The sequence below is a fragment of the Crassostrea angulata genome, chromosome 2, assembly GCF_025612915.1.
Source record: "Crassostrea angulata isolate pt1a10 chromosome 2, ASM2561291v2, whole genome shotgun sequence".
Taxonomy (NCBI): domain Eukaryota; kingdom Metazoa; phylum Mollusca; class Bivalvia; order Ostreida; family Ostreidae; genus Magallana; species Magallana angulata.
The window spans coordinates 74,625,182-74,650,293 of NC_069112.1; the positions used below are offsets into that span (position 1 = coordinate 74,625,182).

The window sequence follows — 25,112 nt, forward strand, 5'->3', positions numbered from 1 at the left end:
CAAGCTCCGTTTTATGATTGGCCGCAGCTGCAAGTAGCTGATCCAATCGCAGTGCTTGTAAATATAAACTTTAAAATAAAACACATGTGTGATCTATGATAAAACATTCGATACTTTTAACAGGTTGAAACACAAGATCTCGAGTACAGTGCCTCCCCAACGTTGGTCTAACCAGATCGCTTTAAAAAATCTATATACCGGTATTTCACTGGAATTTAACCTAGTTCCACAAACTTTTCAAGGCTCGCGTGGTAGCACAGGAAGTAAACATGGCGTATATAGACGTTGCATGCCTATCTCGTTAGTATATATACGTTCCTGCTTATGGTTATTGCTTTAAAAGGTTCAATGAGCTGCGTTTTATTTAATTTCTTTGATCCGCAATATTCACAACAACGAAACCTGGTTTATGGCATAAAGTTTTCATATAAACTGGCGACTTTTGCACTCCCGGTACAGGTCCTTACAAAACACTATGAATAAAACATCCCATTCTTTCCTAGGTTATCACTTAATTAGTATTTTTAAAATAGCATCGTTAAGTATGTTCCGATATTTGGTAGTCAACATGTTTTCAAGTTGTATTAATGTCATTATGTGTTAATAACACGTTGTTTATTTCGATTAAAATGAAAATTTGCAAGGGGCGCAACTCAAGTTTCTCGCTAGATAGCGCCACCACATCACCGAGTTCGCCAAGGGTTTATTGGGGGGGGGGGGGGGGGGCTAAGTGGACCGAAAACTCTTGGCTACCGAAGATGCGAGAGAGCAGGCAGCTTCTGTTTTAAATCTGCATTTTCAAACACAGACTCATTTTCAAACACAGATTTCAGATATATTTGTACAATTTATGAAATGAAAACACCATGAGGAAAAACAAGTCAACAAGCAAAAGATTCTTTTAATAAAGAGAAGACTTAAGCTTGAGAAAGTGGGAAGTTGTCAACCAATTGACCTTGTCATTGGTAAAAAAAAAATACGTCATTTTCATGGACTCTCTTTTTTGTATTGTTTGAAATAAAAAAAACAATGCTCAATTTGTCAAAAATTTATGAAGGGTTGTGAAATTTGTTGCAAGAGTGAAATTTTACATCATGCAGTCACTTTTTTTATTATAATGAATATGTATTACGGAATGTAATAGAGTTTGGTAGTAAGTTAAGCAGCATACTAAATCCAAAGCTAGATAATGATTAGTTATGTAAAGTTAGTACGTTAGCGCACTATAAATTAAAACTACAAATTAATTTGATTCAATGTAGATCATGGATGCGGAGGATCCTAGACAGTCCTCCACTCACTATTTTCATCGTGGCAAACCTGCCGAAAATTTCTTACGTTTTTGTCTTCTGACCGTGCCCATTTGTACCGACATATTAAGAGACGTCCTAAGTCGTTACATTAAACCTGCTGACCTCCGATCAGAGCTTGATAAAAACAGACACAGACTGGAAAAAATCATGAACACTGAACAGAAGAAACTAATCTATCCAGCTAACGGAAACAAAGCACTGGCAGCCAAACACTTGGATATAAGTGTAATGTACATCATTCTACGGAACATTTGCAATATTCCTAATCACCAAAATGGCTGGGGAAATCCACCAAAGACAGGTGATAACAGTATAGCTGCCTGTATAGAGAGGATACGAATACGAAGGAATGAGGTTTCAGCACACAATACAAACGGTGTGATGGAGGAGACAGAATTTAATAATCGTTGGACTGAACTAGAGGAGACTGTTCTTGAAATAGAGAGACAACTTACTGGTGGAAATTTGTATGAACGGGGAGTAAGGTATTTTTTAAGGTGCGACCTTAATTTTGGACAAGCGGAAAAGCCGATTCATGTTGAACATCCTCAAGGTAGGTATTTACGATATAAATAAATAAATTGAAAACAATTGGTTTTCTAGCAAACATTTTATCATACACATGTTTAAAGGTTGGAGGGGGAAGGGGTCAGCACGGTTTGGGCAATGATTCCACAAATGTCGGGGACCACATTATAACAGTGAAAAAAAACTCAGATTATTTTAGTAATAAGGAATCATTCTTTGAGTTTTACAAGATAATAATTTTTGTAGCGGCATGGTCAAATACAATGGATTTGATCACGCTACCACCGAAATTATCACCTCGTGATATTTCGAGAATGATTCCTTTTTATCTGTATTAATACATGTATGCTTTTTAGCAATTTTACGATTGAATGTTAAAAAGATAATGACAAAATGTTATATACACAAATAAACATTTACTTATTGTTAGAAATTTCAAGAGGGGAATATGGTCATACGAATAAAATCCAAGAATAAAAATAAAGAAAAATGAAAGTGTAAATAAAATTGTTTAAATGCACTGACATTTTTTTTTATAATTGACGTTGAGATATCTGATGTAGGCAACAGTGAAGCTGGTAAAGATATATAAATATACTTATTTATCATTTATGAACTCCTCAATTTATCAAATACAATTGAATTGATAATACTTAAACAATTAAAATCATAATACTAAGTTAAAACAATTTAATTTTTGTTTAAAATATTGGAAAATGTTCGTTTTAAAGGCGGCTTAGATCTGTTTTACGACGACAGGGGTACGGGTGTGATATTTGCAGCGTTCTTTAATGAGTTAGCAGAAAAAATCCCTGCGACAAAAATAAATCAACTAAAGAATTTCATTGAAAGTAAGATTTGAAATGGTTGATATATATTTAGTTTACAATTACATGTAAGAACAGATATAAACCGCATCATCAATTTACATGACTTTCAATTTTAGATACTTACAGAGTTGACAATATGGCATCTTTAGAGCAAGCAAATACAGTGAGTGCCTGCTTGAAGTTTCTGAAGAAGGAAAAGCTTTTCATTCCATCCGACGTGATTTTTATGCAGTATTTGATGAAGAAAATAGATTGTCTAGACTTATTTGAAAAATGCTACGAATATGCAGAAGCTCAAAAGGCATTGTGCTTTTACGAAAAACCACCGGGTAATTATATTAAGTAACTGATATCAGGAACTGGCTTCATAGTTTCTTTTTCGTTTGTTGGTTTTGGTTTGATTAGTGATATAATTACGAAAGCCGAGAAGGATCATTCGAGATTCGAAATTCAAAATACGAGATTCGAAATACGAGATTCGAGATTCGAAATTCGAGATTCAATATCTAATTTAACCAATCAAATCATGGATCTGAAACCTGTATCCTAGCAACATCAAACTGTTTTACATAAAGATCATTCGTACATGCTCTTTCCTAAAAATAAATCATATGTTCACTTCTTCCTACCTAACTAAATGATTATTTGTATTTACTTTTACACAGAATATCTAAGTAGACTAGTAATAATACAGTGTGCTTCGCGGATCTAAGTGATTTTGTTTGCCCAGGTGCATTTTCACCTGATGCGTTTGAACCCTGGGGTATTTCACCACCAGTAATAGTTTAAAACCCGGGTTTATTCACCCCTTTTGTGTAAAAATGCGGTTATGGTAGAGAACTTCATAAGCGTAGCTAATTTTTTCTGTAGGGGGTCCTAGGCCAATTTTTAAAAATTTTACTATGTAAATTTAATAAGCTCCAATTTTCCCGAGGAGGGGGTCCAGATCCCCTGACCCCCTCCTTTCTAGATCCCCGCATGAAGATTAGTACATGTATCTAAATAATCTAGATATAAATAATCTGTCCTGTTTCACTAATAAATATAAGCATTACTTATCGTTTTTATGTATGCATACAGTGATACACTAGCACTATGATTATAAACAAATCATTGAGATATTATCACATCATACAGAATTATTAATAAATACAATTTTTTTCCTTTTCCTCAGTAAACAACTTATTATGAGTCTTACTTTTGGAATTGTTTTCAATATAGAAGGATACCTACTCTCTACAATTAAAGGTAGGGATGATAGGGTGCCAATTTGGTCACATTGCCGATTTCTTGTGCAGAGAACAGTAAAACTTTTTAAAAATTTGATTGTGCATGAATATTTCAAAATTAATTGTTGTACATGTTTTTTGTTATAATTCATTCATTGATATATCAACAAGAAAGAATAAAAGCATATGTTTCACAGCCAAGTTAAGTTTCTCTGTAGTTTCCTACCCCCCCCCCCCCGCACCAAAATTGACAATAATTACATATAAGTCATACGGATGTTTACTTTTTTGTAAGTAAAGATCTAAAGATGTAAATTAGCACTGCAAACAAAGATGTGTGTATTTAATATACTACTACATTACACTTAGCCAGATAAAATGTAGTCAGGATGAAGCTACAAGGAGTGAGTGATGCAAATTTACCAATTTGTCGCCATACACACAGAACACCAATTAAAGAAACTGTTAGTGGTGTGTGGAATGCATAAAAGATGGCGGCAAATTATCTCAAATAATCAGTGCAAAAACCCACAAAAAGGCTGTTATTTGTTACATATCCTTATCATTATCATTGATAACAAATGTTATCGTCCCATAACATAGCTGATTAAGTTCATGTGTACATATGGTCAACGTACATGTAATTCTAATATACAAGAAGGCGGACGTATCAGGCGGGGATCCAGAAAATTAAATTTCAAAAATGATCGGTGGAATTACATTAAATGCTTTTAAAAATTGTTTTAAACTATCGCACGGGTCAAAATGCATGATAGAAGCTATGTACAGTGTAATTGGAAACTTTCATTTTATATCAATATGTAGTATTACGTATGATAACAAATGAGAGTATAGCACAACTGCCACAAGCAATACATGTCCATTACCGGCACCACCTCCCTCCCCATAAAAAAATGAAACAATTGTCGTTTTATTTGCTAAAATGTGTGTGGTTCAAGATTTTTCTAAAGGACATACCCGATTAGAATTGAAAAAGAGTCGTACGTTTAAAACTAATTTTATCAAATTTTTTAGATTCATTTGGTTATATTTTGGTCCATTTGGGTAAATAGATGCACCAGCACAGCTCTAATTTATATATAATCAGGCCATAAATTCAAAATATTTTCAAAAATTAATAGCTTTAAATCCAGTGGATGAAAAAAAAAGGAAAGCAAGTCGAACTCGATGAGTGCTAATACCTGTGTTGAATGAATGGTACAGTAAGATATGCGCAAAAAAGTCCCGTCTACTCTTTCCTACCCTATATTTATTGGAATATTAAATCCGATTATAAGAGTCAAATTAAAAATCAAGTACGGATATGTACTTGTTTATGAAAAGTAAAACTACTCATAATTTATCTACAGTGCATCGTTATGGAGCTACACAGAACGTTTTATATCAATTTGCCGAGCCAAATAAAAAAAACCCTGGAAAACGAAGAGAAAACAAAGTGGGTACAGAATAACTGGCAAACTAATTAGGACTATATAGCCCCCCCCCCCCCTTCTTGAAATGTATATACTGAAAACAGATTATTGGAGTACAACATCCGTACACAATTTAAAGAAACATTTCATGTTTTTTTATCATTTTCGCTAGCTAATGTAAGACATCACAAATACCCCAAACCCCCTCACGGAAAAGGAAATGCTAGGTGGTGAGAGAGAGAGAGAGAGAGAGAGAGAGAGAGAGAGAGAGAGAGAGAGAGAGAGAGAGAGAGAGAGAGAGAGAGAGAGAGAGAGAGAGTCGATGTAAAATTAAAGCTTGCTAGTTGGTCTGCCCTACCCTAGCTACCTCCTCTCTTTTCTCCTTTTAGAGGCTTATTTATTGTCTATATATGCTTGTAACAAATCAAATTAATTTCAAATTCTAAATCAAAACTGAATTTGACACTACAAAACTCTCTGTCTGTCTGTCTGTCCGTCTGTCTGTGTATGTCTGTGTGTGTGTGTCTGTCTCTCTCTCTCTCTCTCTCTCTCTCTCTCTCTCTCTCTCTCTCTCTCTCTCTCTCTCTCTCTCTCTCTCTCTCATCGACAATGGCACTGATACCCTACAATACACTATTCCTATCTGGATTGTTGTCGTTGAGGTTGTAAATCATTATATCTTCTATGGTTTAAAACTTTATGATAACATATAATTTGACATGTCGATTATTTCATTGAATTTCGTTTCATAGCTAAAACCACACTCTGTTTTTATTATTTAGATTAAACAGATCTTTCTTCGCGAGCCCATTTTTACACAGTTGGGGCGAATACACAACGGGTTAAAATGGTTCGGGGGGGATACATACAGGACAAACAAAATCACATAGATTTGCAAAGCCCACAGTGTTATCACTAATGTAATTGTTTATCCTGTGTGGGGTCAATTTATCAATGTTAATTTAACCATTTTATAACCACAATATAAGAGCTATTTAGACATTTATTTGTAGGAAAGAGCATGTACGAATGATCTATATTTAGAACAGTTTGATGTTGCTAGGATACAGGTTTCAGATCTATGATTTGATTGCTTAATTTAGATATTGAATCTCGAATTTCGTATTTCGAATCTCGTATTTTGAATCTCGAATCTCGAATGATCCTTCTCGGCTTTCGTATATAATAGTTATTACCGCACGCAATTAAACCTTGCGATTTTATTTTGGAAAAAATCTACAGTCTATCGGCGTTACAATAATATGTTTAGCATATCTAAACCATAAGCTAAAATCATTCTTTCTTATAACAGTTTGTTAATCATTCATTCATTTGTTCGTTTTTAGCCAGTGCGTTTATCTGTGACTTTTGGACATTTTTTATTTCATGTACATGAAGATGTAAAAATAAATGCTCTAACCGATTCAAACATAATAGAGAGCTATAGTCCACTGCTGATTTTAGTAGGTAAACGCAAGAATTAGAAGTTATTTTGAAAAATATTCCCTAAATTCCAAGGTAAACTCGAATCAAAACTCGGTATTTTTCATACCAAATCGTTTTGACGTTTGCTTAATATTTCTTTTTTTAATTTTGCATATATGTTTATCACTGCATCTTATCTGATTTTGCCATATTATTTTTGACATTGGTCTGTGATTAAATTAACGTAAACGTCTCCCTTTGATCTAAGTTAAAAAAAACCATATTGAACACATTGCTAAAACTACAAAATCAGTTGAATACTAGAACTTCCTTCTTGATTGAGATGTACATTTTGTTTTCGCTTTTAGTATATCCTTTTTTTCGAATGGAAAATTATTTCAAACAATTTACGGAAATGCATAAAAAATATAATGGGGTAAAAATTATACATAAAACACGTTTAGGATGCATATACATGCAACTTTAATATATGAATAATAATTTATTTTAATAGAATAAGATCGTATTTTGTCGAATGGCATTAATTCTAATCCCCTGTTCCATTCTAAATTCATCTGTATGTACTGAAATACAATAATCACGCTTATGTCATCATGGAATTTGGGGTTGAAATATATAATTAACGTTGACCTGTAAAATATGACCAAGAGTTCAAATGTGAAGAAAACGTCTTCGCTTTTAGTATATCCTTTTTTTCGAATGGAAAATTATTTCAAACAACTTACGGAAATGCATAAAAAATATAAAGGGGTAAAAATTATACATGAAACACGTTTAGGATGCATATACATGCAACTTTAATATATGAATAATAATTTATTTTAACAGAATAAGATCGTATTTTGTCGAATGGCATTAATTCTAATCCCCTGTTCCATTCTAAATTCATCTGTATGTACTGAAATACAGTAATCACGCTTATGTCATCATGGAATTTGGGGTTGAAATATATAATTAACGTTGACCTGTAAAATATGACCAAGAGTTCAAATGTGAAGAAAACGTCTTTTATTTAGGACGCGTCCAGCAAAGTCATAACATATAAATCATAAGATTATAAACAATGAGTCTTTGCACATATAAAAATAGTGCAAAAGATAATATAAAATATCAATGACCACATTATGTAAAATTAATCATATGACTTACATGTGCAAACATCAATAAAAATAAACAAAAGTACAAAAACCACATAAAGTACAAATGCTTATAATCCAGTGGGGAGATTAATTTAAGTGGGGAGAATTAACTTTAATGGTAGAGAACTTCACTTAGCCATGATAAGGTACACAAATTATGAAGGAGCAGACATAAACATAGGGTCTTATTTGCATAATTTTAAACTACATGTACTCAATTTAAATTCATGATTTGAATCGAAAGATGTGTTTGAATAAAGATGAAATAGATTTTGATTCTGGACTTTCACTTATGAAGTTAAAACAAATAAAAGAATTGAAATCATTAATGCTTAATGAAAACACACACAGCATCACTGTACATGTCTATTGTCATAAAAACCTCAATCAGAATCATAAAGTATGCAATGACAATAAATCCCTAAACGAATTACAGTAAAACTATGTAGTTATCAACTTACATCGTTATGCCATTTAGTTATCAAATGTATTGTGCAGATTAACAATGTTTTCCTTAAGTCAAGACATTTTCAGTTCGGGCGGAAGCGAACTCATGTAAACAAAGCGGAGACTAAATTTAGAACTGGTCATGTGACACACAAATTTCCGTAAAAGTGTAGCATAAAAATAATTTAAAGAGTAATTCAAATATTCAGATAAATCTACCCAAAGTAATTTTAGATTTTCAAATGAGATGATTTTTCAATCGATACTAAATTACTTTTGTACATTTACGCATTTCAACAGCATACAATGGGATCTATGTAAATGACTTATCTACATGCAACAAGAACAAAGAAAAATCATATAAAATGAAGTACAAACTTTATTGATGTGTTATAGAAATTAAGTAAAATTGAACACATAAACCTGAGATCATAAAAACGTACAATACAAAAATAATTAAAAAGTAAGTAAAATATTGCCTACCTGTAAAATATGACCAAGAGTTCAAATGTGCAGAAAATGTCTTTTATTTCGGAAGCGTCCAGCAAAAGTGACGCGCTGGGCTTCGATACAAAAATTCCTCTTGGTCAAGGTAGGGTACACGATAGGTTTGCAATATTTAAGTTAATAAGAAAACAAAATAATTTCCCTCTCGGGGGCCTCATAACCGAAAGGAGGGATGTAGCGTTGACTAAACAAAAGCCGCGCTAATCCGTAATCCTGACAGTAATTGAGTAAAGGGGACATCATAAGGGTTTCTTAATTGATTGTCATGTGATTATGTAAAAGTTGTTTGTTAGCAAATTATCCAAACTTCCTTGTGGCAACGAATGGTGTTAGTATGTACCTAACTTCTTATCGTGTCTTATTTATTGAATAAAAGATATTTGTTAACGCTTGACACAAGTTAATTATAAACAGAGACTTAGTCGAGCATTGTAATAAAAGGCATTTAACCAAAAAGAACTATTTTTGAATAAGTTTGAGAAATGATATATTACATTAAAATTATATATAATAAAAATAATATCAGAGAGTCAATTAGACCTGATGATACTTATAACGAAGTCCCAGGGACGGACTAATTTATCTCGTTATAATTGTAATTTGTTAAATTCGTCAAGTTTACAACACTTACAATAAAGTCAAAATAAAGACGCAGTAAGCGTCAATTCATCATAAACGCGTTTGCTATAATCGTGTTTTACTGTATTTTCAGGCCTTTAAAACCATATTGTGTGGTAAATTAATGCCTTCTACATATCTTAAGGATTTTCAATAAACGAGTTTTGTTGAGGAAACTACTGTTACTTTAGTTAATTGTTTGAAATTTCCGAAATACTTTGGAGACTGTCTTAAACAGGCGCAACCGCAATGGAAAAGTATTTTTAATTTGTGATTAAATCTAATAAGTTTTGTTTTCATAATATTTCTAAAAAAATGATATTTTAAAGCCAATGAATTTTACTTAACAAAGGAAACATATAAAAGAATATGCAAAAAAATCACCTGATCTTGCTATGATCCTCGTGTTTCCTGCTATGCTTGATCATAATTATTATGGAAACTTAATACCATAATTGGTCAAATAACTGGAGTTCTGTTGCTACCAGCCAAAACAAAAAATGAGAAGGACGACCCGGGAGCAACAGTTTTGTGTAGTAAAAAGTTGCATGGCGCACAGCAAATTGCGCTATTTTGGACTGTTTGATATTATTTTCACACATATTTGTAGGAAAAATCAGTATCATTAAAAGCATTGTACTATTGTTGTTTTCACTCTAATTGCCTTAGACTTTCTCTTAAACAGGCTAACCGACATCAAATAATGTAGGATATTAAATTTAGGTGTAGATCAATAGTCGTTATTTTTATATATGAACAAACCACACCACTTTTATTAACTGGGCTGGGAATATTGTTTAAAAGAATATCGGCAAGCAAAAAAATGACAATATTTGTAATAAAATTTGAGGGAATCAAGTATTTAGACAGAATGAGAAATAAGACTATTTAGTCTAAAACCGAAGCGATTTTTTGTGGCGTAAATTGCCACTATTTTACATGTACGGAATTTGAACTTTCCTGGTCGTCCAACAGTTTTTTTTTCTCGACCGGGAGCTACAGGCATGCAGCTAGAGAAACCTAAGCTCAGGGAACAAAAACTTTTTCCGAATGTTTTTCTTCAAAATGTATGCTCTTCAGTAAGCTTAAACTATTTTTTACTGAGCTTTTTCTTCTAAAGTAAAATTTAAGATTATTATAAATATAGGCTCAATATGTTGGTTTATATGCAAATCATGCTGACAAAAAACAGAACAAAGACTTTTTAAATATTTAGAACAGCGCAACAACAGACTTAAAGGTTTTTAAATTGAGAAAAATCAAAAAGAAGGTCTTTAGTGTCCGATATAGAACCATTCATTGTCTAAGCTTGCTTATTTATGTCATGGCTTTATCTCAAACTGAGATACCCTATTCTAAAAATTGATCACAGAAACAGGCAATGCCTACGATGTATATCTGTCTTGAAATATATATATATATATATATATATATATATATATATATATATATATATATATATATATATATATATATATATATATATATATATATATATATATATATATTTGAACTACTATCCCTCTTCTACAAAGAATTTAATTTAATTATTACTGAACTGTATAATTAAAAAATGGGACTGGTAAGGGGATTTCTGTTATATCAAACACAGATTGTTTTGAATTAACAATTAATAATTGAAATATGCAGCATACGTTTTATATGTAGTGTAATGACATTCGGGGTTGTAACATAGTAGTTTTTGAACTGTTGATTGTTTTTAAACTATTTGCAAAAAAATAAATAAGGATAAAAAAGACGTTTATAAAATAAAACCTTAAGAATATATTTGTGTTTTCATTTTACAGAAAACGGATTTAAAAACATTCAGGTTCACGTCCTTGGAAACCTGACTGAATATAATTCAGAACGAATAGAAAAAATCAAAGACACCGTTGCTGCCATAGTGGGATGTATGTCAAAAGAAATTGTGGTTGGAGGATTTTCTCATTCAAATAGCTTTTTTTTAGCTTTAGCTATAAAAGACACCTACTACAGAAAACTTTTAGGTATGGGGCAACAGGACAAGGAAAAACTGAGACAACTGAACATCGACTTTCTAATCGTTGACTTAAATGTAATTTTCCTTGACCACTGGAAAGGTAAACCATATTCTATTTTAGATATAACATTTCTGTATACATGATTATGGGTGTAAAGCTGACTATATTTATCATGTTGCATCAGTTTTGATACGTGTACTTTGGTCAATTCATCTACATCACCATTAAAGCTATGTAACGGATACGATTCTATAGGCGTACGTTATATAATGTCTAAGTATGAACATTATTGTCAACATTTTAAACATCTAGTCTTATACATCTCAAGTTACAGTTATCAATAATATGATGATAAATAATCACCATTATGATAAATGGTAAACAAGGATGTCAGCGAGTACTTGACTATCGCTCGGTCACGCCGATCATCGACTAAAAATGTTTCCGTTATAAAGTAAAGAAAGAAATTTAAAATATGTTTTTCTTAAAAACGCGGTAGTTTTGGGGCTTCGAGTAAAAATAAGAGTTTCCTCTTCTCGGCATTTTTAATCACGTTATACTCTGTTGAATCGGATGTCCCTAGTATATTTTTAAGCGGCTACAAATTGATCTCGGTTGAATTCTTTGGTCAAATTATTGTTTTGAATATAAGTACTTATGCAGACGTGTTCTTAAAGAAATTAATTTGTGGATCTCCTAAACAGTTATTTTACAGTTTAAAGTTTAGTCACTCCTAACTGAAAATAATGATATGTTATCTTTGTCATTAGAAATCGAATGGAAAACATATTGTAAACCACTATCCCCAAGTCAAGACATGATTGAGCAGCTTAACCAGGAAGAAGGAGAAAAAATAAAAGCAACAATGCCAGCTAAAGAACATCCTAGGTAATTAAAGCAAAATTTATCGAAATCACCAACACCTACATCATGGTATACCAAATTTGTATATTGAGGTACATCAGGGCACAGGTGTTAAAATTCATATACAAGATTTTTTGAGCTCATTTCCCTAGTTATCATGAAAATGAACAGGTTTCAGCTAAAATAACAGAGTTGTTCAACCTTGGATAAAGTGATCATGACAATAGTTCTGATCTGTTCTGATGAGTTCGACACAACAATTTGTTATCCCAGTGTCAAAATATCCATTACAGCTTGCCCTAAATTTTTCATCTACGTTTAATCAAATCAATAGGGAGGAGCTGTTTGCACTTGCGTCGACCTGGATTTTTAACATTATTAGCATAATTGACCTTTTGTTCAACCTTAAATCTGCAAAAATACTAAGCAAGCAATGGTTGACCTGGAATGGGTCATAAGACAGGGATTTTGTCTTCAGGCTTGAAAACTTGAAGTTTTGTTATCCTTGTCATACCAAGTTTTCATTTTTGTCTGACTAATCTTAAGATTTTTAGTTGCCATGGTCTAGACTTGAGTAATTCTCTCTTTGAATTTGGTCACCTAATCTAACAGATTTGTCTCAGTTTCTTAACCTAGACATTTTTCTTTCAAGATTTGCAATGGTTTTTAAACAGTATGGGCATATATTTGATTAAAGGGAGAGATAACTCAATGATTCCTGGTTAGCCCTCCTTGCAGCAAATAATTGATTCCCTGATTCCAACCTTTTTCATTTGACAAACAATATGAACTTGCCCAGATATAAATCTATCCGTAGTAAGAAGCATTTTATCAAACAATTCAAATAAACACACCACTTAATCCTCAGACACAGACTGTTGGTTGTCAGAGAAAGTATAACTCTGATTTTGACAAATTAGACATAAATATCACATCTAGACCAATTGTAAAGTCGTTTTCTTTATCTAACTTATACCAAACTTATCCTCTGATCAGGATCTATGAGCCATGGCTCTAGTGACTGCACAAGAAGAAAATAACTCTTTATTCTCCTCCTCCCCTACGGTACGGTTTATTACAAACAATTAGGTCATGAATAACCTTTAATCTAAGTTTTGCAACTTTCTCAAAATGAATCAAGTACTTGTGAACATCTTTCTCTTTAAACCTTGAAACAAGGCTTATATTTTTACAAAATTAAAGTTTAGGTTTTGACCTAGCATTAGCCTTATCATCTTCTCGTTTCTCTTTTTGAGTATCAAATTCTAATTGGCTTATTGTCAATGCATGCTCATGTTCTCATTCTTTTTTCAATACTTTTCCTCTTTTTTCTATCTCTAATCAGTCTCTCTTGTTCAAATTCATATGCACGTATTTCTCTCTCTTGCTCTATCTCAGTTTAAATTTCAATTCAAATTCATGATATTTCTTCACAATTTTTTTACTTTAAAAATAATTTGTCTCTATGATCGCTTCTTTTAATTACTATACAACAACATTTCTTATCTCTGCATTCTTAGAACCACGTTGCGTCAGTCGATTTAGAAAGTCCTTTAAGAAATAAAAACGCCATTTAAACAGGTGTGTGTACAAAAATATTTCAACCAGTTATACAAAAGCAGTCGAATATATTTAAATATCAATCCCTTGTAGTAATTGCCAAATGAAATTCCAAATGTTCGATATCCCGAACGACCCCCCCCCCCCCCCCACCATTTGTAACGCACGTCGAATGCAGAAATAAAAAAAAAAGCCAAAAGCAACTTTTCAAATTTTATAAAATAGCGACACTAACAAAAAAAACAAAACACCTGTCATACCTCTTTCACCGCAAACGACACTTCAAATTCTGTCTCGCACTGTGACGTCACAAACAAAACAGCTGATATAAACATAAACATTTGATTTCACAAAAACTGATTGTTGACATTAAAGAAAAACAACAATATATATATATATATATATATATATATATATATATATATATATATATATATATATATATATATATATATATATATATATATATATATATATTTGCTATATCACACGGGTGATGCTATATCAAATACTTCCGGTCGGAACTACTTTTGACACATCCCCTCGCTTCAACGCTTCAATGACCTAGTTTAAGTGGAGCTGTATTGAACATTACTATTTTACATTTGTATGCAAAAATTAATTTTAGAAACAATTGTATTAATAAAAAATAATAAAACAAGTGAAAAGCTGTCAATGTGACAGCAAACCGGGTTTTCTTTTATGTGAACTGTATCCATAATCTATCTTAACCCGTATCCAGTGAATTGGATAAGGTGAAAGGGTACCCTATATGCAATATTTTGCCAAAAAATGACTAAGTTCAAAAGCTAATATTTTTTTCATAAATAATCAGAAATCAAAATCCTAGCAATATGCACACCTCTGATATCTGTACATTTGATCTGCAAAAGAACAACTTCCTATCTTGAAAACTGTAGGAGGAGTTATCTGTACAATGCAGGTACCCTATATGCAATATTTTGCCAGAAAATGACTAAGTTCAAAAGCTAATATTTTTTTCATAAATAATCAGAAATCAAAATCCTAGCAATATGCACACCTCTGATATCTGTACATTTGATCTGCAAAAGAACAACTTCCTATCTTGAAAACTGTAGGAGGAGTTATCTGTACAATGCAGGTACCCTATATGCAATTGCTTTCCAAAAAATGAATAATCGGAAATCTAAATCCTAGCAATATGCACACCTCTGATATATGTACAATTGATCTGCAAAAGAACAACTTCCTATCTTGAAAACTGTAGGGGGATTTATCCGTACAATGAGGGTACCCTTTTGGCAGCCGCCCACCCGGCATTTTCACCATTTTAATAACCGGATTTTTCCGTTGGAAAACCCGGTAAATTATGAAAAAATATGAATAATTGGATCTAAATCACGTTCGTGAAATGACGTAACAATCAATTATCAAAAATCTTTTGCTTAATAATTTGATGGCGTTTGGAAAATGAGTGAAGAAAAGAATAGGGAGATTTTTTTGTCATTTGCAATGAATTATCGAAAACTCAAGACATTGACAGCGAAGAAAATCTAAAAACAGCTGTTGGTGAAGTTTCAGAAGATGAGAAAACCCATAAATCAACGCCAGTGCCAGTTATTGATTCAGAAATTTCCGAAATTGAGCGTTTAAAAGTTTTGAGTGCATAATTTGAACCATAGCTCTCAGAAGAAAATAACGATGATAATGCCAAACTTTTGAAAGAAAACTTGTCAAATCATAATGAGTCAAGATTTGTTCATTACGAGAGTCAAGAAATTGAAAAATTCATTCAAGATAAAGAAAACAAAAACACATTGAGAAAAACATTGATGACAATTTGTTCAGTTCTTTCCTTCGTTCCAAAAATGAAATGCGTGAATTCTACAAAATTTCTCCTACAGAATTAGATGTGTTTATTGCCAATTTTATATTAAGCGTTCGGAAAAAGGGGGGAGAGGAGTTTGAACCGATATCATTGAGAAGTATGATTTCCAGTATTGATATAGCCCTTCGACGACACCGCTACGAAGTAAGCATCCTGCAGTCGCCTGATAATATATTTACAGCCACCAAACAAGCTCTGAAAGCCAAACAAAAAGATCTTAAACAAAAAGGGAAGGGCAATAGGCCACAAAAAGCAGATCCGTTATCTGACGACGATATTAATATTCTCTATGACTCTGGAGTTCTAGGAGTTACCTCCCCCCAGTCGCTGTTAAACACGGTATGGTTTAACAATGCCATCCATTTAGGGTTGCGTGGACACCAGGAACACTATAACCTCTGTTCGGGGGATATTTCATTACATAAAAACCCTGATGGCACAGAATATTTACAGCATTATGAGAGACAAAAAAAAACTCGCACCGGTGCTAACACGGGTGACACAAGAAAAGTTCTTCGCAAAATATTTTCAATTCCCCATTTGAGTGAAAACAACCCAATTGAAGTTTATAAGAAATATGCAAGTTAAAGACCACAGAGGTTTTGTGAACCAAACGATCCTTTTTATATTGCGACCCGCACTATTCCATTGTCGGACAAAAATAGCGATAAATGGTTCATTAAACAAAGGCTTGGAGTAAACAAAATCGTGAAAATTAGGGGGAAAATGATTGAAAAATGTCCACAAATTGCAGATTCTGGAAAGCGCCTCACAAACACAAGCACGAGAAAATACTGTGTCCAAAAACTCAGGGAAAACAATATAGCACCTACGGATATAATGCAAGTAACTGGCCACAAAAATGTGAATTCCATCAACAATTATTCCGAAATTACAGTTACAAAACAAAAAGAAATGTCCAAAATATTGTCTACAACGAAAAATACAGATTCAACCACAAGTCCACACGGACAAGCGTCAGCCGCAGGAAGCATTCAACAGGCCCAGTTGCTGTTTGCAGGGGCAATCTTGCACATAAACAATATAAATGTTTACACTTACCAAAATGCATCCCAGGACTTCCAGCCACCACCAGCCAAGAAATCAAAATGAACATAAAATCCAGCTACATGTATATAATGAACTTCCAGTTGATTGAATTGTTTTGAATTTGGATTTTGTTTCTCACAAATAAACAACATCTCGTAACATTATGTTTCTAGTAATTGAGTCATTCAAATCATTGGCATTCGTAACTTTTCAAAGTAATGAGGTCACGCGATCTAATTTTTAAAATCTAATCTGCAACATTTCTTTTGTAATTGTAAGGCTTAATTCAAAATAAGAGAAAAACAAAAACTTAGAACAAAGTATATTTCAGTGATAATTCATATTCAGATGCGAAAACTTTCTAATTCAAATACGCACAATTTTGGGCAGCGCAAGGTTATATCAGCTGCTTACGCCGCATTGCACCATCGATTAGAAAAGAAAAAAATCAATCGTCGCTTTTAGGGAACATTTCAAAAACTAAAAAATACTGTTCATATGAGATAAATAGAACATCTATAATTGTGTGATTTTATATTTGCTTTATCCAACTCGTTGAAATGGTTATATTCGCTCGGCAAGTCTCGCGAATATATACACCATTTCAACTCGTTGGACAAAGCAAATATAAAATCACACAATATAGATATCCTCTATATATATAATAAAAAATAACAGAAAGCCGATCCAAAACTCTACCGGTTTCATTATAATCTTCAGGAGTTTCGAACAATCACCATAGATACATAAGTACATACATTTCAAATGGTCATTGTGACATCATATAACATCAAGTATATGTTGCGCTTTTCAGAGTTCATTATGACGTCATAGTATAAGCGTTTTGTAATAGTACGGGAAAAACATATAATATATTCAAATATTCTATAATTGTACAAGAAAACATAAAATATAATATATGTTTTTCCCGTGAATACTTGTGTGGATTAACTTTACTCATTTTGGATTATATATAATAAAAAATAACAGAAAGCCGATTCAAAACTCTACCAGTTTCATTATAATCTTCAGGAGTTTTGAATCGGCTTTCTGTTATTTTTTATTATTTATTACTTGTGTGGATTAACTTTACTCATGTTGGATTATATAAACATATATATATATATATATATATATATATATATATATATATATATATATATATATATATATATATATATATATATATATATATATATATATATATATATATATGACTGCCGTCATGAGAAAAGGGCCCTGATCTTTTGACGTCACAATGCTCAGAAAACGACGTCAAAGTAGCGGCATTGTAAACGAAGTTTTTCTATTTGCTCTTTCTAATTTTTTCTGCGTCTGTGTTGTGCTTTTTGAATAACTAGAGTCTGGCCTTGTTTTAATACTGCGATTAATATTTTTTCAATCAAATATTACATGTTGATTTAAAAAATAAACATTTAATAAATGAAATTAACACATGTAACGTCAATCTACACATTTCGAACGCGTAATTTTGCATCCAAGTTGATGCTGAAATATCATAAAAATGCTGCTTTTGCACCAGGTATGAAACTTAAACACCACATTTTCCATTCTAGTGTGTGATGAAAATATATATGCTCAAATCGGATATCGCTTTTTTTTAATCATCGTTGGAAACCAAAAGCCCGTCTCGCATACGCTTACTTATTATGTATGATTGAATGTGACTGATCGTTGATTTACGATGGTGATTTATAAAGTATTCTGAGTAAAACTGTATAACTTTAGTTTTCATTAGCAAAACATGTATGATTTATTAAAGTAAAAAAAAAAAACTTCACTGCATTCTCGTTCTTGATAAGAGGAGTTGAGGGCTGAGACTTACCAAATCGATGCAGAGCAGTATTTTTCAAATCAAACAATTATCTGCGCAGTAATTACGAAGTCAAATATTTCAAAAGATTTTTTAAATAGTTCACCTCACGGGAGACGATCACACCACTTCTTAAAAAAGTCAGAAGGAACACGAGACAAGCGGCCATGTCTCAGTTATAGTGCTACGACCAATATGCATACAAAATAACTTCTCGCATAATTCTTTTACTATAGAATTAATGATTGAAATTATTTAACGAATTAAAATACATGTAACTAACGGATTCGAAAAGTTTGAGAATTTTTTTCACAGCGTAAAAATCAACTCCGATTTATTGCATTTGATTTAATGGAAACATCTTATTCTTAGTGACATTTTCATGTTATGTTCATGTTAATGAAACAACACATAATTATACCTGCTTGTACGAATGACAAACTTGTGTATTATTTGAACACAACATGTTGTGTGTACTTTTTGAGCTATTTTACGTTAAATTAAAAAAAAAATAATCATAACATGCATGTGAACTCACCACATATTAATGGATTTCTAGCATCTTTATATTAATATTCATCTCAAATCAGTAACGTACATGATTCAAAATTCCTGAAACTAAACAGCTTGGTAAATGCAGTCATTATACTACTTTACTTTTGATATCATGTCGATAAAATTGCCGTTTTATAAATAAACAAATTATGTTTATCGATAAATATGATTAAAACACTAGATGTGCGACACTAACAAACATTAATAATATGCATGGACGTACAATTCATCTTCATACGATGTAAATGATGTTTCAATCTACTGCAATAAAAAAAATCCGAGAATCGCGATATTTCTTAAAACTTCGGAACACCGTATGCAATTTTTTGCACTCTATAAACGTCTTTTATATAATTTTTCATCTTTTTTTTTCTTAAATTGATAATCACTTGGCCGATATTTGTATTCAATGAGAGAGAGAGAGAGAGAGAGAGAGAGAGAGAGAGAGTGCAGAGATACATTTATTCATTCATCGTGTAATATCGACAGTAAGAAAACTAAATATAAGTCAACATGTAAAAATGTTACTTCTCACTGAATATAAGCTACGTTTATCGGCCCTGAACTATCGATTAGTGTAAAAAAAAATGGACATAATGAATGCAGAAGTCTTATTGAAAGTTACATGCAATGTTGCATTTTGAAAAAAAACATTGTAAATAATGCTTATATATTAATATTTAATTATTATAACGATTATGGTTTATAAAATTCGCATCACAAAACATACAACGGTACGCATGAACTTATAATTAAAAGCGTTTGAATAGAATTGTAGATTTAGTACGTTGGGGGGTGGGGGGGGGGGGCCTCTGTCGTATTTGATACACTTAACTAGGTGTGTACGAGTATGTTTAAACAATTAACATAAACAAAAGGGAGCGATCAATACCGAAACAATTAACGTAACCCTCGTTCTTTAATGTGGCTATCATTAAAGCCCGCATGTCTCACCGAAGAAAACATTTTATTGTTTATATTTACATCTTTATTTTAATAAATACATGGATTTATTAAGCGTAATAAGTAAGTTAAAGTCACTAAATTATTGTTAATGTACACCAGTACGTTATGTAAAAGCTGTAGCCAAAGCGTCTTATATGGGAATTTGAGTTTGGCATCATCATGATTACTTCGTTCAATCCGTGATATTTCTCTTAGATTGCTCAAGATTTCGACCGATCGATAAACTGCATGGTAAGAATTGGACCGATGAGATTTCAGTCCTTTCAGTTTCTATACAGCTGTGAATTACAATTAATTTTCGTAAGAAATAGAGGGAATCATACTTAGTGGATGTAAATTTAAATCTATAAAAACAAGATGCCATTTTTGTTAAAACCTTTTCTCCACATTTTTGTAGTTGGAACTTTTCAGTGAAGCAGTCAAAGCTGATTTTTTTCACCGGTAATTTCATAAGAATTAAGTATTAATAACGAATAAAAGAGAAGAGAAATAGGGAAAATAATTTAACACCAGAAAACTTCCGAGTTTCAAAAACAGCTATTGATTTTAAACTTGCTTCAGGACTATAAAGATACTTAAAAAGTAATTTCAGTAAATATGCGATAAAATTTCCGTGCAAAATGTTGATCAAAAAAACTAAATATTTCTCTTTTTGAAAAGAAACTCGTGTTAGTCCCAAAATTGTGGAAACATATGCATCGAATTTGACAATCTGTATCTTTGTTTGTTACATGTTTGCTTATTTGCCACTCTGCAGCTTGAATAACTTTGATGCATTTAAAGGTTGGGGAGAAGTTGAAATTTGTTTTCTTTAAATATCCTTTATCTATCTATTTATCTTATTTTCGGTAGGGGGGGTGGGATTGCATATGGATTTATCGGAAGTGTATCTGGATTAGCTGCAGAACTTTAACTATATCTGGATATTCAAAAGGTTTTACTCTCTTTCGTTAACATTGTATGAAATCTAGAATTGTAGAAAATTAGTAAATTATTCTACCTTAAACAAATAAAGACGATGTGAAAGGAAGTATAGAAGAAAATAATTAATGCGAAACAAAATATGACGTTCGTGACGTTATTACGTTTTCGACCAGCTACTTCAAAGTCGTGTTAACATATCTTACTAAAATTGTCATAAAATGCTTAAAACACACAAGATCTTGGATATCTTTGTATATTTGTATTCAGATAGAGTTGATTAATCGGAATTGACAAAAAAGTAAATTTGTGAAATTTTGACCTAAAGGGCCCTTTTCTCATGACGTCAGTCATATATATATATATATATATATATATATATATATATATATATATATATATATATATATATATATATATACATGTGCATGATGCACTTTATTTGTACATAATTGTATAATTGTGTCCAAAAGAAGGGACCGGACTGGTTGCATGTTAAATTCAATCGCGGGAGTCGTAAACCATTAGTATCTAAACATTAGATCCAACACTTTTAGGATGCCTAGCATTGTTGATTTTATATCCATATATTAAGTATATCTCACACATGCTATATTACAAAATCAAACCTGATGGAGTGACTGGCCTATACAAAAAATTGCACAGGCCATCCAGGGAGTCCCTGGAAGTCCATTGTAGGGTGGAGCAGCTAAGAAAAATAAACATCAGACTTTAAATATTAAAACAAAAAACAATAGTACTCACTAGGTTTGTTACTGACTGTTTACAGAAATTTGTGGGGTCGGTAAAGTCCATAGAAGGCGAGGCGGAGCCGAGCCTTCTATGGACTTTACCGACACTACACATTTCTGTAATCAGTCAGTAACAAACCTAATAAGTGTTTTGTTTTGTCAAGGACCTAAAATTTGATATGTTAACAACAAAAGATAATACATAACAACAATTACATTCATAGGCTTATTTTCGAATTTAGTACCTTTCTCGTCAGTCGTATGTGGAAACCGGGATGCCATTGTATAAAAGGTCGTTTTATTACGTCACGGGCAAAGAGGGGACACTCTAAATGTTTTTAATGATCATGCTTTGGCACTTATATTCCAGTCACAGTGTAGAACTATTTATGAACTCAAGAAGAATGTCAGGATCTTGAAAAATTCTTTATCCTATGCCTTTGGACTTCCTTAGTAATTGGTAGCCTTTTTACTTAAGCCAGTTTCTAAAAAAATATTCCACATAATAGTTGTATCAATACAACAAGATGCATATCATAGTGCATTACAGGTATAATATTGGATGTTTAATACTAATAAAAACAAAAACAAAAAAAAGGCATTTAGAATTTACATAAATATTTCATTGATTTTTTTTACAAAAATTTAAATCATGAATACTTTCAAAAGAAAGTCAAGCAACAGTTTTTCAAGATAAAAAACTGAATTTTCCTTATGATACTTACAACTACGTAAACAGTTTAGAGAGACATATCCCTGGTATTCATTTGGTTAGTTTAGTCTTCTGTGATCTGTCTGAAAATAAATTGTGTTAATTAATATACAATAAAAACTAACTTAAGATACATTTATATTAAGTAACCGACAGTTTAGCAACTTGTTGCATAATAAACAACATTTTAAAAATAAATTCAATTTTTGGTGTTGATAGATCAACAATAAATTTATATAAAACTCTCGACTTGCAACTATAAGTTGCATCGAATACCTACTCGTATCTTTGCTAAGAGCTTTACTCTAATTTTTTTCTACTTTCAATTTTCAAGATTGAAATGTGTCTAATCTAAATTAAAATGCATGAAATAATAATTAATTTAATGTTGCTTAATTTTCAAGCATAGTGCTATATATATTTTTTGCCAGCTACAACAGCTGATTTAAAGCTTTGTGGAAAACGTATATATATATATATATATATATATATATATATATATATATATATATATATATATATATATATATATATATATATATATATATATATATATATATATAAATGTTAAATAAGCTACTCGATGTACACGTAGTTAGCTATTCTAATCACTTTAAGTCTAGCGTCGTGTGTCTGTCTGTCTGTCTGTTCTTCTGTCTGTAATCTTTTTACAATTTTGAATTTTTTTTTAAAAACCACTGGGTCAAGTTCGACTACAACAGCACAAATCATTCTTAAGTGAATGGAACTAAGTTTATTCAAATGAAAGGTAAAATCCTAGTAAGAAGTATTTTTTTTTTGAATTAACTTCCAAAAAACTCAGTCTAAAATCAAGCATTGAAACCTAAATAACACAATTTCAACTTATTTTAAGATAGGTTTTAAGGAAGCTATAGTCGATGTATATCATTCTTTTCTTCAAATGTAACAATTTCGTTAAAAGAATTAAACAATTTGTATAAGATTTTTTAATAAACATTCATTAATTTGTTGTTATCAAATGTAGGTATCTCCGGTTTTTTTGTATAGCAATCGTGTTGAAAAATGTTTAACTGCTCAGGCGAAACATTAGCACATATCACATCTCCATTGATTTTAACACTGAGAGTTCGATACCCGCTGTCAGGGCTATTAAGGATTACCTGGAAAATACTCGCCGTGCTCCCTCTCGGCATAATACACTTTTACTTCTGCTATATCATCCCGTTCTTTCCGTTCAAAAATAGATGAGTATAGAATATATAGCTACAATCTGATCTTTTTGTTGACTTGTCAGATACTATGATGACAAGAAATCGAAAGCTAGTGGCACTTACGCGCTTTTACAACAACAAAATAAAAAAAAATTCAGTGTTTTTAAACATAAACACAACCATATAATAATGCAGAGTTATTTGTAAGTAATCAATATATCCACTGTTTATATTATTAGCATGTTATATTATGTGAATGATTATAAAAATGCACATAAAAACAACCTCATATACATTGTAAACATTACTGTATTCGCTAAAACCTATTAATTTATTGTATGGATGTGCAAGATAAGTAACGAAGATAAAATGACATGTTCGATGGTGGGTATATGAGTTATTTTACTTCCTATGAAAACAGTATTATGTACGTAAAAATTTTGTAAATCGTTTATAAAGAGTATCTGAGAATTTGATATATCTAAGAAAGTGAAGTCAGTTACATTTTATTGCTTATATCAAGTAACTGTTGTTCATTTCTAATACATTTTTATCTTCCATACATGTTCATATACCACTTATTTGATTTATTCAAGTATCTACATATCGTCTCCTTTTTATTTCAACCCATTTTAAATCCTGTTAATACACTAGGTCAATTCATAGTTTTTATTTGTTTTATATGTTCTCGATGCCCCATATTCTGTTAACACGCAACCTTGTTCGCAGAATTTTGTCGTTTTATTTTTCTCTTTAAAGTCACGATTGGCTGAATTTTGTAAATTCAGTTTTAGGTGAAATATTGCATTTTAGATAATTACTTGTATTTGCGTGTGCCCCAATATCTAATTTGATCAATTGTAAAAAAATATGTGACTTTTTTTTTCTAAAAAGGGAATTATTATTTTAACAAAAGATTTTTAAAATAAATGTGTTAAATAACATGGAAGATAAACATGACTGAAATTAACGAGATTTTATAAAAGGAAGTCAAGGCTAACAAATAATTCACACAACAATAAAGTTTTCTTTTTACATTGTGTAAGGTTGAGAAAACGATATGCCGTTGCTATGGATCCTAAGCGTCCAGTGCCCAGCCAGAGGCAAGACCATGGCGGTAAAAAAAAGAAGACTGATGAAGATCGATCACCGTTGGACAATCCAAGCATATCTGGTACATGATTTCAATGCCTATTCAGTTTAAACAACTTTTTCAACTAGAGTATCACATTATTTGATACCAAAGATAAAAAGCTTTGGTAAATTAAACTTAACTCGACAGTAATACAACTGACAATGACGTATATGAACAAAAATAATAAATGAAAAAAAAAGCTCAGTT

At 31.7% G+C, this 25,112-nt stretch overlaps 1 protein-coding gene across 1 annotated transcript; it reads left to right on the forward strand.

Annotated features, from left to right (window-relative positions):
• The first annotated feature begins 1,265 nt into the window (after positions 1–1,265).
• LOC128174853 (uncharacterized) lies at positions 1,266–24,952 on the forward strand. The gene is made up of 6 exons (XM_052840285.1): positions 1,266–1,866; positions 2,573–2,692; positions 2,788–3,000; positions 11,299–11,592; positions 12,264–12,381; positions 24,817–24,952. The coding sequence occupies exons 1-6, from the start codon at positions 1,266–1,268 to the stop codon at positions 24,950–24,952; spliced, it is 1,482 nt and encodes a 493-aa protein (XP_052696245.1).
• Positions 24,953–25,112: the final 160 nt, after the last annotated feature.

Bases quoted from the DNA above. Each gene is read 5' to 3' on its own strand.
- LOC128174853 (XM_052840285.1), top strand. From the start codon at position 1,266: ATGGATGCGGAGGATCCTAGACAGTCCTCCACTCACTATTTTCATCGT. The intron at 1,867-2,572 runs GTAGGTATTTAC...TTCGTTTTAAAG, and splicing joins TCATGTTGAACATCCTCAAG to GCGGCTTAGATCTGTTTTAC. The intron at 2,693-2,787 runs GTAAGATTTGAA...TTTCAATTTTAG, and splicing joins ACTAAAGAATTTCATTGAAA to ATACTTACAGAGTTGACAAT.